The 16,651-nt window shown below is 46.8% G+C and overlaps 1 protein-coding gene across 3 annotated transcripts; it reads left to right on the forward strand.

Annotated features, from left to right (window-relative positions):
* The first annotated feature begins 1,074 nt into the window (after nt 1–1,074).
* On the forward strand, nt 1,075–16,031 carry ZNF331 (zinc finger protein 331). Of its 3 annotated transcripts, XM_055411344.2 has the most exons (5): nt 1,091–1,213; nt 3,119–3,190; nt 6,687–6,771; nt 9,299–9,434; nt 11,880–16,030. In XM_055411344.2, the coding sequence occupies exons 3-5, from the start codon at nt 6,763–6,765 to the stop codon at nt 13,193–13,195; spliced, it is 1,461 nt and encodes a 486-aa protein (XP_055267319.2). In that variant the 5' UTR covers nt 1,091–1,213; nt 3,119–3,190; nt 6,687–6,762; the 3' UTR covers nt 13,196–16,030. The 3 variants fall into 3 exon arrangements, with proteins under 3 accessions (XP_088687086.1, XP_055267319.2, XP_088687085.1); XM_088830960.1 differs by lacking the exon at nt 9,299–9,434 and having other exon boundaries at nt 1,075–1,206; XM_088830959.1 differs by lacking the exons at nt 1,091–1,213; nt 3,119–3,190; nt 6,687–6,771 and adding an exon at nt 11,049–11,104 and having other exon boundaries at nt 11,880–16,031.
* Nucleotides 16,032–16,651: the final 620 nt, after the last annotated feature.

Raw genomic sequence — 16,651 nt, forward strand, 5'->3', positions numbered from 1 at the left:
AAGTGAAAGAGGAGAGTGAAAAAGTTGGCTTGAAGCTCAACATTCTGAAAACTAAGATCATGGCATCTGGTCCCATCACTTCATGGGAAATAGATGCGGAAACAGTGGAAACAGTGTCAGACTTTGTTTTTTTGGGCTCCGAAATCACTGCAGATGCTGATTGCAGCCATGAAATTAAAAGACGCTTACTCCTTGGAAGGAAAGTCATGACCAACCTAGACAGCATATTGAAAAACAGAGACATTACTTTGCCAACAAATGTCCGTCTAGTCAAGGCTATGGTTTTTCCCGTGGTCATGTATGGATGTGAGAGTTGGACTGTGAAGAAAGCTGGTCGCCGAAGAATTGATGCTTTTGAACTGTGGTGTTAGAGAAGACTCTTGAGAGTCCCTTGGACTACCAAAAAATCCAACCAGTCCATTCTAAAGGAGATCAGTCCTGGGTGTTCACTGGAAGGACTGATGCTAAAGCTGAAACTCCAATACTTTGGCCACCTCATGCGACGAGTTGACTCACTGGAAAAGACTCTGATGCTGGGAGGGATCGGGGGCAGGAGGAGAAGGGGATGACAGAGAATGAGATGGCTGGATGGCATCACCAACTCGATGGACATGAGTGTGAATGAACTCCAGGAGTTGGTGATGGACAGGGAGGCCTGGCGTGCTGTGATTCATGGGGTCGCAAAGAGTCGGACACGACTGAGCGACTGAACTGAACTGAATAATGATACTAATACTAAAATGAGTAATAAACGAAAAGCAATCTGAACGGCTGGCAGGGCTCCCAGCATTTACAAACTCTGCGACTCTGCAATACACTCCGTCGGAAGTCTGGGGGTCACAGCTCCTCTATACGCAGGGAGAGATGCCTTCTGAGGAACCGTGTGTATTACCTGAGATGAGAACTACACTTCCCAGAAGGCTCTGAGGCACAGCTCTAGTAGGGCCGTTGAGGAGTTGCATGCTGGGAAAAAGAGCCCATGAGCTTTCAGCTCCGCAAATTCCCCGCTTTTTGGACTACATTTCCCAGAGGGCTCTGGGGCACGAGCCCGCTAGACTCGCCCGCAGTTGCATGCTGGGAGATGCGCTTTCGGCGCGTCAGTTTTTTTTTTTCAAGCTCTGGTTTCCCGGCGACGCTGTCCGGAGTTAACCTGCACGCCTGCGCTCCCTCTCTCCCGGCACCCTGTTAGTTGTTGGGCCCAGAGCGGTGAGCGGTTAGCATCCCGGGAGGAAACCTGCAGTGGGGGGCGGCGGGCGGTGGCGGTGAGGGAAAGAGGCCCGAAACGGAGCGTCGGCCTGTGGCTTCGGGAGCCGCTGCGGCGGGAGTGCGAGCGTGTGTGTGTGTGTGTGCGTGTGTGTGATGGCGCTCGGCCTTCTCTGCAGACCGAGGTGCGCGTGGGCGTCGGTGAGGGACGCGGGCCGGGTCCCTGCGGTTGTGACGCACTTGCGCGTGAGTGTGTGAAGCGGGGAGGCGACCCGGCCCCGTCCCCTCGGCTGTGCCCCCGCCCCCGGGGCGTGTGAGCCTCGCGCTCGGACGCCTCCGCTCCGCGTGGGTTCCACGCGCGCGGGCTCTGGCGGGGGCGGCGGGGCTGTCAGAGCCGCCTTGACGTGTCTGGGGGTGGGCGGAGCCGGGCGCCTTGTCTCTGGCAGGGGCATCCGGCGGTGTGTCGCAGCCGCCGTGTGTGCGTTTGTTCAGCTGTGACAGGTGCAGGTTGGCGCCCGGGGGTGCGGGCACGGATTGAGTGAGCGCGGGGAGGAGGGGTGTGACGGGATCACCTGTAGCTCCGGTGTCTGCGCTGGTCCCTCCGCCCTCACGTTCCCACCGTGCAGTACTTGCGGGGGCACAGCGGCCCCCGAGGGACGTGGGAGCCCGATCCCTGTAATGAAAATAACAGGAATTGACACAGGTGTCGTCATGAGATGGCGAATTTAGAGCTAGAGGTGCCGTCCTTCTAAAGTCCAGGCTACCTGAGTGACAAGATGGAAGGGTCTCGGGGTCGGGGCAGGGGGAGATTCTATTTTGGAAGGGAGAGGTCCCTGACCTAGGAGGTGCGGGGGCGGGTACCCCCAATTAGTAGAGCCTAGTCTCCCGGAATCTCTGAAATACATCTGGGTGCACGCTTCTTGGTTTGGGTGCTGTTTTTTTTTTGGGGGGGGGGAGTATAATTGCTTCACAGTGTTGTGTTAGTTTCTGCTGTACAACGAAGTGGATCAGCTGATATAAGTATACTTATATCCCCTTCCTCTTGGACCTCCCTCCCAGCACCCCTCACCAATCCCACCCCTCTAGGTCATCATAGAGCACCAAGCTCAGCTCCTGTGCTATACAGCAGCTCCCTACTGGCGGTTTTACCCTCGGTAATTTGTATATGTCAGTCCTAATCTCCCAGTTCATCCTGCCCACCTCTCCCTGCCCCAGCCCTGTGTCCACATGTCCATTCTGTAGGTCCGTGTCTCTATTTCTGCCCTGGAACTAGGTTCATGTGTACCGTTTTTACAGATTCCACACATATGCGTTAATACATGATATTTGTTTTTCTAATTTCACTCCGTATGAGAGACTGTAGGTCCATCCACATCTCTACAAATGATCCAGTTCCATTCCTTTTTATGACTGAGTAATATTCCATTGTATATATGTACCACATCTTAGGTGTGGTCTTGAAGGGCATTTTCTGTTTTTTTTTTTTCTGTTTTTTAGCTTTATGAAAACTTATGCTCTTACCCAGGGTTGGGCCCATGCTTTCCTTAAAATTAATTTTAGCTTTTTAATTAGATTTTTCTGTGCGAAGGTCACTACCTAAAGTCTATTCTCTTTAAAGTAGGAAGAATGAAAACATCTTTTTATGGCCTTTAACTATATAACTTTGATTTTTCAAGACTGACACAGCTTTCCCTGAAAGGGTTTGGTTCAAAAATACTGGTGTGAAATAGCTGTACTTAGGCAGGCAACAAAAAAGTACAGTTATGTATCAGGGAGTGTAGTTTTTGCTTTGCCAGTTTACTCTTGGAGGAAAGCGATCGCCTCATTCTGAGACTGGAGACGGGAGGGTATTTCCTGTTGTGGTCTGTGCTCCGGAAAGGCCCCAGTGCCTCATGCTGTCCTTTCTTTCCTCCAGGCCAGCTGTCCTCCAGAAAAAGCATCCTGAAGAAGACGACCAATTGTCACAGATCTTCACATCAAGTTCCAGGTGAACTTTTTGTTCAGTAAATGATCTGAATCTGTAGCACTTAAGAATATTTGCTTTCCTTGACCTGAAATGTCCTCTGTATTAACTCAGTAATTGCTTCCCAAGCAATTGTGCAAATGTCTTCCCCATTGACCAGCCCTCTCCCATCAATACTCACTTATTCAGTAGGCAAATCGTTCACATCTTCTTGTGTGATCTTCTAAGAATCCAATAGGATCGAGGGATACTGCTGGGAGGTTAATGTTAGCAGTTTTGGCATGTGATATGGTAATATAATATCATTATGATATTAATTTTTAGGTGGAATCAAAAGCTACATATCTTTGGTCTTTTGCACAAGACTGACTTTCAGAGCACAGTAAGAAAGGAGAAGGGTTTGATTATTTTAGTCAGTTAAGTACAAAGTGTTCAGCTTTGTGAGGCTTTTAAAAATGGAGTTTGAGCAAAGGTCTTTGTCATTGAAGGCAAGGTATTTTTTTTCCTCTAGTAATCAGTAAACAGAAATTTGTTTTATCAGCCAGGTCTTATTTGAGGTCTGACAGTTTTGGTTATATCTTTTTATGAACAGTGAGAGGCAGTTTGGTTTGATGTTGCGTGTGAGTTCTGGAGCTCGAGCAGGGTTTGGCAGACTTTTCTCTAAAGGGTCACATATTTAATATTTTGTGCTTTGTGGGCCACATGTGTTTGCAAATTGTTGTTTTGTGGGGGTTTTTTGCATTTTCTTTAGAAGTTTTTTTTTTATTATTTTTATTGGAGGCTAATTATTTTACAATATTATATTGGTTGGTTTTGCCATACATTGACATGAATCCGCCCCGGGTGTACATGAGTTCCCCCTCCCAAACCCCCCTCCCACCTCCCTCCTCCCCTTATCCTCCCCAAATTGTTGTTTTTAATAGATTGTATTTTTTAGAACCATTTTCCCTTTTTTTTTTTTCCAGTTAGAACAGTTAGTTTTACAGAAAAATTGCAAAGATAGTACACAGAATTCCCAGGTACCCTGCATCCAGTTTCTCCTGTTATTTATAACTCATATTAGTATGGGATATTAGTTACAATTAATGAACCAATTCTGGAACCTTACTGTTAACTGAAATCCATGCTTTATCCAGATTTCCTTAGTGTTTTGTTTTTTTTTTAAACTACATTTATTTATTTATTTTTTGTTGTTATTACCTGGCTGCGAGGCATATGGGATCTTAGTTCCCCCACCAGGGATTGAACCCTCACCCCCTGCAGTGGAAGTGCCGACATCTTAACCACGGGATCAGCAGGGAAGTCCTACAGGTTTCCCTAGTTTTTACACAGTGGTTTTCATCTGTTCCAGGATTCCATTCAGGGTACCACATTACATTTCATTGTCATGTCTTCTTAAGGTCCTCTAGGCTGTACTGATTTCTCACACTTCCCTTATTTCTGACAACCTTGGCGGTTTTAAGAGGAACTGGTCAGGTATTTTGTAGGCTGCCCCTCTGTTGGAATCGGAGGTTTTCCTCATGAGCTTATGAATTTATGGGTTTGGAGAATTCTGGGTGATGTACCCTAAGGGGTGCTAGGAAGAGGGCTTCATTTTCATGATATCAGATCATGACCAAGTACTTTGAAATGACGGGCTCTACGTGGTGATAAATGAATTTATTTTCTACATTTTATACCTTACATATTTTCTTCTAATAGCGTTGCATGCCACGAGAACGCTAGCAGGGCTAGGTGATTTAGTGTTTGTCTACAGGACACTGTGGCTGAAGGACAGGTTCAAAAGCAGAGCTCACCTTCCCTTCAAGACTAAGACTAAGCGGCATCAAGACGCCTATCAGGGTCTGCAGGGCTTCCGTTGGCATTTTAGCCATTTATTTCCCAGCCAGTCCTCCAACATATATGGGCGGATGTAGACATCAAAGAGTTGGTTTAGGTATTAGGAAGTAAATGAAGAGATGTTATTCAGTTAAAAAAAAAAAATCCCGCAAACAAGTTATTCAGAGATATTTGTGCAAGTTCAAGAGGTCCCCTTTGAAAAAGAGAGTGGAACTTTATCTTTTGAGAATCTGTCTCTTAACATGTGTATGTGTTTATATCTATATAGATACAGATATCTTGATCATGATTATATTGTATATAAGTATGTGTATACTTATATTGTATATAAGTATGTATATACTTATATTGTATGTAAGTATGTATATACATGTATATGCGTATCGGGAAACGTCTTGTTTCAATAGCCTGATTTTCCTACTGACAGTATACCTGAAAAATTTTTCTTGTCTTCAAATATTTCTTCTGACTTAACATTGAATAGCCCTCTAGTACATTTTTACTTTGATATTCTGCATGTATTTATGCAGCCAGCTTTGCTGGATTCAGAGTGCCAGACCCTATCTGGGTAGTTCTCTCTCCACCTTGTCCGCCTGCCAAGTCTTGGTGACTTCACTCTGTCCAGAGGCAGGAAGAGTTCGAGTTGGCATGGTGCAGCCCCTCCCACCCTGGACGTTGTGAATGACCGTAACGGGCCCTCTGCCCAGGGTCCCCAGCCTCCATCAGTGAAATTTGAGGGCCTAGTCTCCACACAGAACCCCCTCTGTCATCACACCAAAGGCAGGTTCAGGAGCTTCCCTAAACCACCCTGAGGTGTCATAACTCAGGACTAGAAGGGACTCCTGGAACTCACCGAATGCTGCTCCGTTCCCGGTTGCTTTGAATGACAGGGCAAGGATGCAGACTAACAGCCGCCAGGAGGGCAGGTGCACAGGGTGAGGCCCGGTCAGTTCCCACCCTGGGGCTTCCAGTGCCTTCTCCCGGTGAAGTCAGGGTGCCAGCTATTCTGCCATCAGCGAGCGACAGTATGCTTAGAGTACTACCAGCCAGGGAAGCACACCTGAGCTTCCGTGTTTGGAGTTTTCACTGCGGCTTCGTCATGTGGACATAATTGATTGGTTGGTCCTGTGGACCTAGGTGATTGATTTGTTGTCCAGATGTTGGTCTCAGGCCCCAAGGAAACTTATATCTCATGAGCCATGGTCTCCCCATCCCCGCCCATCACCTGAGTGGTCTTCCTGGTGTGGCCATCTCCTACTCTAAGGTCCGGTGTGGCCTGCCCCTACCCAAAGCAAAGACATCCCTGTTATGTGCAATGTCCCTTACCTCTCAGAGGCTGAGGGCAAACGCCGCACCTCTCTTTGGTCAAAGCCGGATTCTCAGCCATATCCCCCACCAGGGATCTGGCCAGGAATCCTCCCACTCCAGTGTCAGATCTAATTTCAAGACATAAAATAAGACCTCTTCTGCCCCATCTGTGCAGCTGGGTTTCCTGGAGTTTCAGGGAGAACTTGATTTTTCCAGAATCTTTTTAATCTTCTTCAGGTGTGTTTTTGTGGGGGAGTTTGTAGGGGAAGAAGATAGAGTTCTTTGGCAGCGAAGGTGGAGGAGTGAGAAGGCTGTACTAAGTCATTTGGGGACCAGGGTGCACTTATTTTCATGCCTCATTTTCCTCTTGTAGATCTGGCATCTCTGGATTTTGTGTCTTCAGTAAAGGAGACCCCAGGAGCACTGATCAGTCCTTGAATTCTAGAACTATGGCCCACGTGAGTGTGTGTTTCTCTTTCCATCTTGAGCTGTGATGTTTGGGTCCTGTGCATACTTTTGTGAAATACTGTGAAGCCTCCTGCCCAAGTGAGTCCCACCGAAGACCTGCTCCCCTGCTCTTCCTGCTCCAGCAAATAATGATGCCGTGTAGCCCTGTACCCACGTCTGTGGCTAAAGTTTTTCACTGAACCCTTGAGCTAGCTGCTCAGTGTCTCTCCCCTGCTCACTTCTTTTGTCAAGAGTAATTGCAACAATGGAAGCAGACACTACCTCAGGAGAAGTATTTGAGTCAGGTCCACGATCTGATGAGTTCAAGACGCTGGTCCTGTTGCAGGAAAGGGGACCCCTTCCAGGGCCCAAAACTGGGCTCTTGTCTAACACTCGGAAAAGAATTGTCCGAGGAGACACGTGCTGACAAAGCAAGAGATTTTATTGGGAAGGGCACCCGGGTGGAGAGCAGTAGGGTGAGGGAACCCAGGAGAACTGCTCTGCCGCGTGGCTCACAGTCTCGGGTTTTATGGTGATGGGATTAGTTTCCGAGTGGTCTTTGGCCAATCATTTTAATTCAGTCTTTCCTGGAGGCGTACACATCGCTCAGCCAAGATGGATGCTAGCTAGGGGGATTCTGGGAAGTGGATGGACACCCGGTGTCTCCTTTCCACCTTTTCCAAACTCTTCTGGTTGGTGGTGGCTTATTAGTTCCGTATTCCTTATCAGGATCTCCTGTCATAAAACAACTCTTGCAAATGGTTACTATGGTGCCTGGCCAGGGTGGGCGGTTTCAATCAGTGTGCTTCCCCTAACAGTCCTATTTGACCTCATGAGATTCCTCTCTCACCTCCACTGATCTTCCCAGGCTCATGCTTTACAAAGAATTGGAGTGTGACGAAGCCCTGGCTCAGAGATCATGTTCCTGTCAGGGGACCCAGGAGATGAATTTTGTTTTAAACAGACCTGTCTGTGTGTTTCCAAATCGTTTGATACCTATTTCCTCTCAATCAGGAAAAAAGAAAAGGCAGGGTTTGTGGATGGTTAACAGGTAAGAAGGTATTTCAGGTAAAAGTAATAGATGATCATATACTCCTGGAATCAGGGAATTTAAGACATTTGACTCAACCTAAATGTGTGACTGTAATAATTCAGTCTAATCCGTTCATATTGACAGCTTACAGTGAACAGAATCAGATTCGTGATCTCTGAAGAAGATTTAGCTTTTAGGATCAGGGACCAGGCTTGATCACTCAAGAACTTTTGTGTAGCAGAGTTTTATTAAGAGACAGAGAAGCTTCTGACATAGACATCAGAAGGGGGATGGAGAGTGCCCCTCTTGTTAGTTTTTAGCAAGCTGTTTTTTGTCTGTTAGAAAGCTATTAATCAGATAAGAGAGACACCTCAAGGCTGAGGGAGTTTCACCAGGCCCCCCTCCCACAATATGCATTTTTGAGATAGGATGGAACGAGGTATGTCATCTCCCAGCCATAAAACAATTGATACAAATACTGGTTTGTTGAGCTGTTATCAGCTCAAGGTTTGAGAAAAGAAAAAAGTTAGGTGGAACCATTTTGAAGAAAGGCAAATTCCAAAGCAAATACATAGTTTCATTAACATAGCTTAATCATTTCCATAAGAAAAGCGCATTGGTTAGCTCAAGGTTTGAGAAAAGTTGAGTTCTGGTGGAACCAGGTGTCGTCATGGCAACAGAATTTTAAGAGAAACCTGCTTTTAATCTTGTATCAGTTCAGTTCAGTTCAGTCGCTCAGTCGTGTCCGATTCTGCGACCCCATGAATCACAGCACGCCAGGCCTCCCTGTCCATCCCCAACTCCTGGAGTTCACTCAGACTCATGTCCATTGAGTCGGTGATGCCATCCAGCCATCTCAGTCTCTTATAGACAAGGAAGAAAATCTGACACTTGTAGTTTGTTTCCTCCTGCCGCTTCAGGGAGAGAGAAAAAATATCTGACACTTGCAGCCTATTTCCTCGTTTGGAGACCCCTGGCCTTCCTACCTGTTATCCTCTCAATATGATGAAGTAAAAAAAGAAAAAAACTGCTTTTGTCATCACAAAGGCGGACCGTATAAAAGATAACTTGGCAAAATGATGAACCTGAGGCTTGAAAACATTCAAATCTGCAAGTCTGATTTTCTAAGATAAAAGATTTTATATTCAGGAAGCAAACCCCTGGCATATTTTTTTTCTTTCTTCTTAAAGAGAACAGAAATGCTGTAGGAATCCACGCTTGTTGAGAATTTATGAGACAGGCATGTAGCAGGCTCAGTACTTGTGAACAAGAGAAACCTGGGCTTGTTTTAGCCATTTCCTGGCAGAATGGCATGGTGAGAGTTCCCCACGGTGTTGATGGTCTTCCTTGCAGCAGGAGGGGCTAAGCGTTAGTAGCAGCGGTGACCTTTCTGGCCCCCACCCAGGCCCCAGGCCTTTAATCTGCTCGCTGTGTCCACCCCTGCACAGAGTGTGGGCCTCCTTCCTCCTCCTTCACCTTGGAGTCATGTCCTTCTGCTCCATCAGGGACGCATGGGTTTGGTGACCTTCTCGGATGTGGCCATCGACTTCTCTCAGGAGGAGTGGGCATGTCTGGACTCCAGGCAGAGGGACTTGTACTGGGATGTGATGCTGGAGAACTACAGTAACCTGGTCTCACTGGGTAAGTTCCCTGCCTCAGACGACCCAGACTCTTTGCCCGCACCATCAGCTCCCTCCACGGTGAGCTTCAGGACCACCTTTCAAGAGCCACGTTGAATTTCTTTCTTCCTGCTCCCAAGGGACACTTTGAGCTTTGTCCAGTCAGAAATGGTCATCACGCGTACACCTCTACCTCCTCACCCATCAGTGATCTTCCCACCGCTGTCTGGGCCTCATGGAATTACTTCTCTTCCTTAATGACCAAAGGGTTGATTAGGGTTATTTAACTTATGAAAATAAATGTATTTTATTTTATTTCATGACCATCTTCGGAGAAACCAAGCATCATGCTATGAGCCCACATTTACACCCAGATTTCTGTTGGTGGTACTGTGGGGACCCACCTTTAGGGAAGATGACCTGACACATGACATGAGTTTCTCTAGCATACCAGCCTCCTTATAGACACAAACTGAACAAGCAGAGTCCATGTAAAACCACACCGAGCATATTCCACTCCCTACACACTGGACCTGAAGTGAGGTTGAAAGTTATAATCTGTGAATTCTGAGTTAAACACCAGATGCTATCATCTTATAAACATCTAAGGAAATTTCTTATTTTTCTGTTAGCGAAATAACAGCCATAATATGCATGGCCAATATTGTGCTTACTATATACCAGGAAGCATCCTGAGCATGGTGTGTGTGTATATTAATATGTTTCATCCCATTCTCACTAGTTTATGAGATAGGAGCAGTTATTTTATTACTGTAGATCACTATGCTGGGGCACAGGGTGACTTGGTCAGTCAAGGAGGCAGAAGCGAAAATGGAACCTGAGATTTCTGGCCCCCAAATCCGTACGCTCAACCGCCATGTTCTACTTGCTCCATAAGCTTAAAACGAGACCCTTTGTCTGCCCATCTGGTTTCCTCTGTGTCCTCCAATCCTTTATGTTTCCTGAAGTCTTTTATCATTTTGACATTTAGATTGTGACACATTTGACTGAAACTCAGTCAAAAAAATCTCGAGCCAACAAGTTTTTTCCCAAGTTCTGCCTCTTGTGGCTTCTCTCTCTTAAAAGCAAGACATCTCATTTCTATGCCGGACACAATGCTCTTGTGGAAGCAAGGGGGAGAGCTTTGATGGCTGAGGGGAAAAGACACCAAAACAGTGTAGAGCAGACCTCGGGCAGGAAGCAGCTGCCCCCCTGAGGTGTTTGGGGGGCTCCCCACAAAGGTCTCAGGCCCAGGGCCTCTGAGGAAGAAGTTACCACCTTGAACTTGCTCTTCACCCTGTTTCCCTCCCAGTTTGTTTTCCTTCTCATGCTTCACCCCTGTTGAAAGACACAGGCATAGGAAGCCGGACCCTGTGCCATCATTCGTTTCTGAAATGTGGTTCTTTTCCTAGCTTCACGTGCTTGCTTCCTTTTCTTTATATATATATAAATTTTTTTTTGGTGATACTGCTTCATGGGTGCTCTGTTCCTCCATCATGAAGCAACATCTGCTTGTGTCACTTTTGGTGTCATTAGCAGTTGCTGACAGTACTAAGATTCAGTATTTCATTGGGGTTCAAAATGATGATATTCTGTCATTGCCTCTTCATTTGTTCACTGTAATAATTCTTTAAAGAGAAACCATGATCCACCTGCTTGTTGGTGATGCAGTGGAACTGCTCACGTTGAAAGGTAAATCTTTGTTCTTTTAAGGAAAAAAAGTACTAACTTTTAATAACAAAGGGTTGGTGTCCTAGCCTGCTCTAAGTTGGCCATTTAACATTTTTCTAGTGTCTTTATGAACTCATGAATTTAAATGTTTGATGTTTTGTAGTCCCTTGAGTTAGCATCTTTATCGATGCTCAGATTTTTCTAAGCATTGTCTCATAAGTGTTTCACAGTTTTATTATTAAATTTAGTTCTACACATCATCTTTTGAATGTTGAATCTTTGTATCAGGAATTACTTTTAATGATAGTACGTGTGTGTGTGTGTGTGTATATGTATACAACCATCCAACTATATCTTTGTTTTTTACAGTCGTGGTATATTTGATTTTCTTGGTTTTCCAGGCTTGTCATCACATCTACAAATTGTGATCTTTTTAATCTTCATTTTTGAGATTTGTCCCTCCAGGTGTTTTTGTTTTTTGGGTTTTTTTTGCTTAATTGTTATACCTGATAGGAAATAATAGAGCTATTAATAATAGTCATGCCTTTTGGGTTTGATTTTAGCAGGAATGTCTCCCGTGCTTCCTCATTAAGTATTGTGATGCTAGACATGGAATCTGCATCTTAATAAGAGCTCTAGGTGATTCATATTTTTCCCACTGGAGAAGTTTTATTTCTGTTAGAGAGGTTTTGGTTTGTGATTAGTTTTGGTTTTGTTTCCTTAAAAAGTAACAAAGTATGTTGGATTTTTTTGTTTTTGTGTGTGTGTGTGTTTTGGTTTGCTTTTTTTTTTCCAGATTTGGAATCACCATACGAGACCAAGAGTTTACCTTCACAAAAGAACACTTATGGGATGAATTTTTCCAAACGGACCTCAAATAGAAAGAGTAAATCCCGTGGCCTTGACTGGACGTGTGAAGGTGAGCTGGACAGACCACGGGCCCCTCAAGAGGGACGTGCCAGTCAAAGGATAATCAGCTGTGGGGATACCCCCACTTATAGAGAAAGCACCCCTGTCCGGCCACAGCAGAGACTCCCTAACAGGGAAAATTCCTATGAGTGTAAGGAGTGTGGGAAGGCCTTTAGCCGAGGCTATCAGCTTACTCAGCATCACAAGATTCATACCGGCGAGAAACCCTATCAGTGTAAGGAATGCAAAAAGGCCTTCCGTTGGGGCAATCAGCTGACTCAGCATCAGAAAATCCACACCGGCGAGAAACCTTACGAATGTAAAGACTGTGGGAAGGCCTTCCGCTGGGGCTCGAGCCTCGTGATTCATAGGCGGATCCACACGGGAGAGAAGCCCTACGAGTGTAAGGACTGCGGGAAGGCCTTCCGGCGCGGCGACGAGCTCACCCAGCATCAGAGATTCCACACGGGTGAGAAGGACTACGAGTGCAAAGACTGCGGCAAGACCTTCAGCCGGGTGTACAAACTCATTCAGCACAAGCGAATCCACAGTGGCGAGAAGCCCTTCGAGTGTAAGGACTGCGGGAAGGCCTTCATCTGCGGCTCGAGCCTCGTGCAGCATAAGAGAATCCACACGGGGGAGAAGCCCTATGAGTGCCAGGAGTGTGGCAAGGCCTTCACCCGCGTCAACTATCTCACCCAGCATCAGAAAATCCACACGGGGGAGAAGCCTCACGAGTGTAAGGCGTGCGGGAAGGCCTTCCGTTGGGGTTCGAGTCTCGTGAAGCACGAGAGAATCCACACCGGGGAGAAGCCGTATAAGTGTACAGAGTGCGGGAAGGCCTTTAACTGCGGCTACCACCTCACTCAGCACGAGAGGATCCACACCGGCGAAACGCCCTACAGATGCAAGGAGTGCGGAAAGGCCTTTATCTATGGCTCGAGCCTCGTCAAGCACGAGCGCATTCACACGGGGTTTAAGCCCTACGGGTGTCAGGAGTGCGGGAAGGCCTTCAGTCACGGCCACCAGCTGACACAGCATCAGAAAACCCACACTGGTGAGAAACCCTCTGAGTGTGAGCAATGTGGGAAGGCCACATGTAACCATGGAAACCACCTTCGAGACCATGCGAGGATTCCCGCTGTTGAAAAGCCTTTTGTGTACAAAGGCCTCCCTTCAACATTCGTTTCTTCCACGACATGAGGAAGATTCGCGATGAGAGTGAATGCGAGAGAGCCTTCACTGGTCGCTCTTCTGCTTAGAGACTGTCAGAAGTGTGAGCGGAGAGTGTGGAGAAATCGCTTTTTCTTACTGCTCACAGCATAGTCAGCTGTCAGCGGTTATCTCCTGGATTAGGTTAGTTTCAAGGAGCGCATAGAGACCTTCCAGTACCGCTTTATCTCTGTCGTATGTCAGATGTGTTCTAAGGTGAAACTCTGCTAGTGCAACGTATGTGGGAGAGCTTTTCTTGCGCTTACCCCAAGCTGTTAGCACCACCCTCCCACCTCTCACTGCCTGAGAGACACTGGGAAAAGGAGCTCTTACCCGCCGTGCTTTATTCATGAAGTGGGGATAATCATACCTAACTAATACTGCTGTCATGGTGATTAGATGAGTTTGGTACATGTGAAGTTCCTGAACATGTATCTGGAATATTGTGTAAGCTCAATAAATATTAGCTGCTGTTGTTGTTCTCATTAGCATTAGCGTTGCTATTAGTTATTACAGGAAGACATCCTATAGGAGCAGTGAGTTGAGAAAAATCTGTCAGAGTTCTGTAAGAAAATATAGGGGCTTCCCTAGCGGTCCAGTGGTTAGGACTCTGCACTTCCACTGTGGAGGATGAAGGTTCAGTTCCTGGTCAGGGAACTAAGATCCCACAAGCCACACGGTGAAGCCAAAAAGAAGAAGAAAATAGAGGAGATTGCCATAACTGTGGGGCAGGCAACATTTCTTAGTACACAGAAAACTCTCAGCAGAAAATGAAAAGTTATTAAGTTGGAATTTATGGAAAGTTCAAAGTCCTGGTCATCGAGTGGCATCATGAAGGTGATGAAGAAGCAAGAAGCAGCCTGGGAGAAGACATTTATTTACCTCAATCTGACGAAGGGTTCACACAGGATAAGAATTCTTCAGGTCAATAATAAAACAGCAAGTCAATTAAAAGGTGAAGGGAGGGGCTTCCCTGGCAGTCCAGTGGTTAGGACTCCACGCTTTCACTGCCGAGGGCATTGGTTCAGCCCCTGATTGGGGCACTAAGATCCCACAAGCTGCACAGTGCGGCCAATAAAAATAATAAATACAAGGTGGAAGGAGACTTACATGTAAGATCACCAAATGTCAAGTAAGTGGAGATGAGTTAAATGTCATCACCCCAGGGACATGCAAAGTCAGATCGCCCTGGGAGTCACTCGACACCAGAATGGCTGACACTGAAATTGAATATGCGCCACTGTCTTTGCTGGATGTTCACACACGGCCTGTTGAAGGAACAGAACCAGCACACTGGACCTCTCCAGATCCTGGAGGTCCCAAAGCAGGGGGTTGGGGGGTTGGGGAGGCCAATGCTCCAGGGATGCAAGTGGATTTTCCCTGGGGGAGGGGCTGGGGCCCAGGGTCAAGTCCTGAGTGTGGAGGGAGCAGGTAGGCTCAAGGGGCCTCGGCTGTCTCAAGAGTTATCATTCAGTCTCTCAGTTACGTCTGACTCTGCAGCCCCACGAACTGCAGCACACTAGGCTTCCCTGTCCTTCACTGTCTCCTGGAGCTTGCTCAGACTTGTTTCCATTGAGTCAGTGGTGCCATCCAACCATCTCATCCTCTGTCATCCCCTTCTCCTCCTGCCTTCAATCTTTCCCAGCATCAGGGACGTTTCTCATGAATCAGCCCTTCTCATCAGGTGGCCAGAGTATTGGAGCTTCAGCTTCATTATCAGTCCTTCCAATGAATCTTCAGGACTGACGTCCTTTAGGATGGACTGGTTGGATCTCCTTGCCTTTCAAGGGACTCTTGAGTCTCCTCCGACGCCACAGTTCAGAAGCATCAGTTCTTCAGCACTCGGCCTTTATTGTCCGACTCACATCCCTACGTGACAGTTGGAAAAACCATAACTTTGACCATATGGACCTTTGTCAGCCGTCTTAAGAGGGTCAGTCCTAGAGTGAAGATGGGGGTTGACTTGGGGAAAGGCCTTGAGCCTGTGGTGGGGAATCTGGAGTCTGAGCGGGGGAGGACTAGAGCCCACAGGAGTGTTTGATAAGCTTGAAGCGGGGCTCACGGGCATGGGTGGTGGAGCAGCCAGAGCTCAGACAGGTTTGGGAGACTGGAGAAAAGGAGAGAGTGCTGGAGAGGGAGACTTTCAGAGCTGGAGGACTCAAATGCCATGGATGAATGCAGCTTGGGAGACCTGGGGTGAGAGCTAAAGCCTGTGGGAGAACTGTGGCACAGGGTGTCTGGGTGGTCCAGAGGCGTGCCCTGTGAAGGCCAACAGAGGATCCCGAACCCAGCTGAAGTAGGGCTTATGTGTGGTATATCTCAGCGTTGTGGTTACAGCTCCATTAAAGCTGTTTTGTCCTTGGGTTATGTATACCTTAAGGGCTTCCCCGGGTGGCGGTAGTGGTAAAGAACCTACCTGCCAACATAGGAGATGTAAGAGACATGGGTTTGATCCCTGGGTCGGGAAGATCCCCTGGAGAAGGAAATGGCAACCCACTCCAGTGTTCTGGCTTGGGGAATCCCATGGACAGAGGAGCCAGGGGGGCTACGGTACATGGGGTTGCAATAGAGTCAGACATGACTTAGTGACTAAGCAAAAAAATCCTTCCTCTGGCGCCATCTGTAGGCTGGTTAGAGTATCTCCATCAAAAGAATTGATTTCCTCCCTTTGGACAGAGCGATCTTTTTGTGTGTTTACTGCTTAATTGCCTTCGGCTCAAAATAAATTTTATGTCAGGTATATTTTAGGATGATGTACCTGGTTTTCTTCAATTATGATACAGGCATTGTTTGAAATAAAGAAAGCTATGAAGTACTTTTGTGTGCTCTTTTTGTATATCATGCTGTTTTGTACTATTTATGAATTAGTTTAATTTGAGGTTTGTTTGCTGTGAGTTGGTGTGTGTGTGCATGTGTGCTAAGTGGCTTCAGTCATGTCCAACTCTTTGTGACCCATATGACAGTCTCCTCTGTTCATGGGATTTTCCAGGCAAGAATGCCGGAGTGGGTAAGTCAGTCCCTTCTCCAGGGGATCTTCCTGACTGATCAAAGGGTTGAACGAACCTCTCCTGCATTGCAGGCAGATTCTTTACCATCTGAGCCACCAGGGAAGCCCCAAAGGTATATGTATAGCGATCTTATTTTCCGTGATGTCATGAGTGGAGGGGACTCGGAACAGGAGAGCCTGGAAGCCCCGAGGATGGTGGGGTTAAGCATAGCTGTATTCACAGGCAGATAGAGGGAAATCTCTTATCCTGGTCACTCTCTAGGTGGTGGCAGCTCCAAAGAGAGAGAGGCAACAGAGATCTCAGGGTGAAGAGCCAAAGGAAAATGAAATGTCCCTGGGACCCAGACAGCCCTTCTTGATAGCCCTTCATAACTACCTTTTGAATCCTTTCGAACACTTGTCAATTGTAATATTGCTAGAGCATCTGATATTTTAAGATG

The sequence above is a fragment of the Moschus berezovskii genome, chromosome 22, assembly GCF_049115385.1.
Source record: "Moschus berezovskii isolate FMDL1 chromosome 22, NW_MosBer_1.0, whole genome shotgun sequence".
Classification (NCBI taxonomy): domain Eukaryota; kingdom Metazoa; phylum Chordata; class Mammalia; order Artiodactyla; family Moschidae; genus Moschus; species Moschus berezovskii.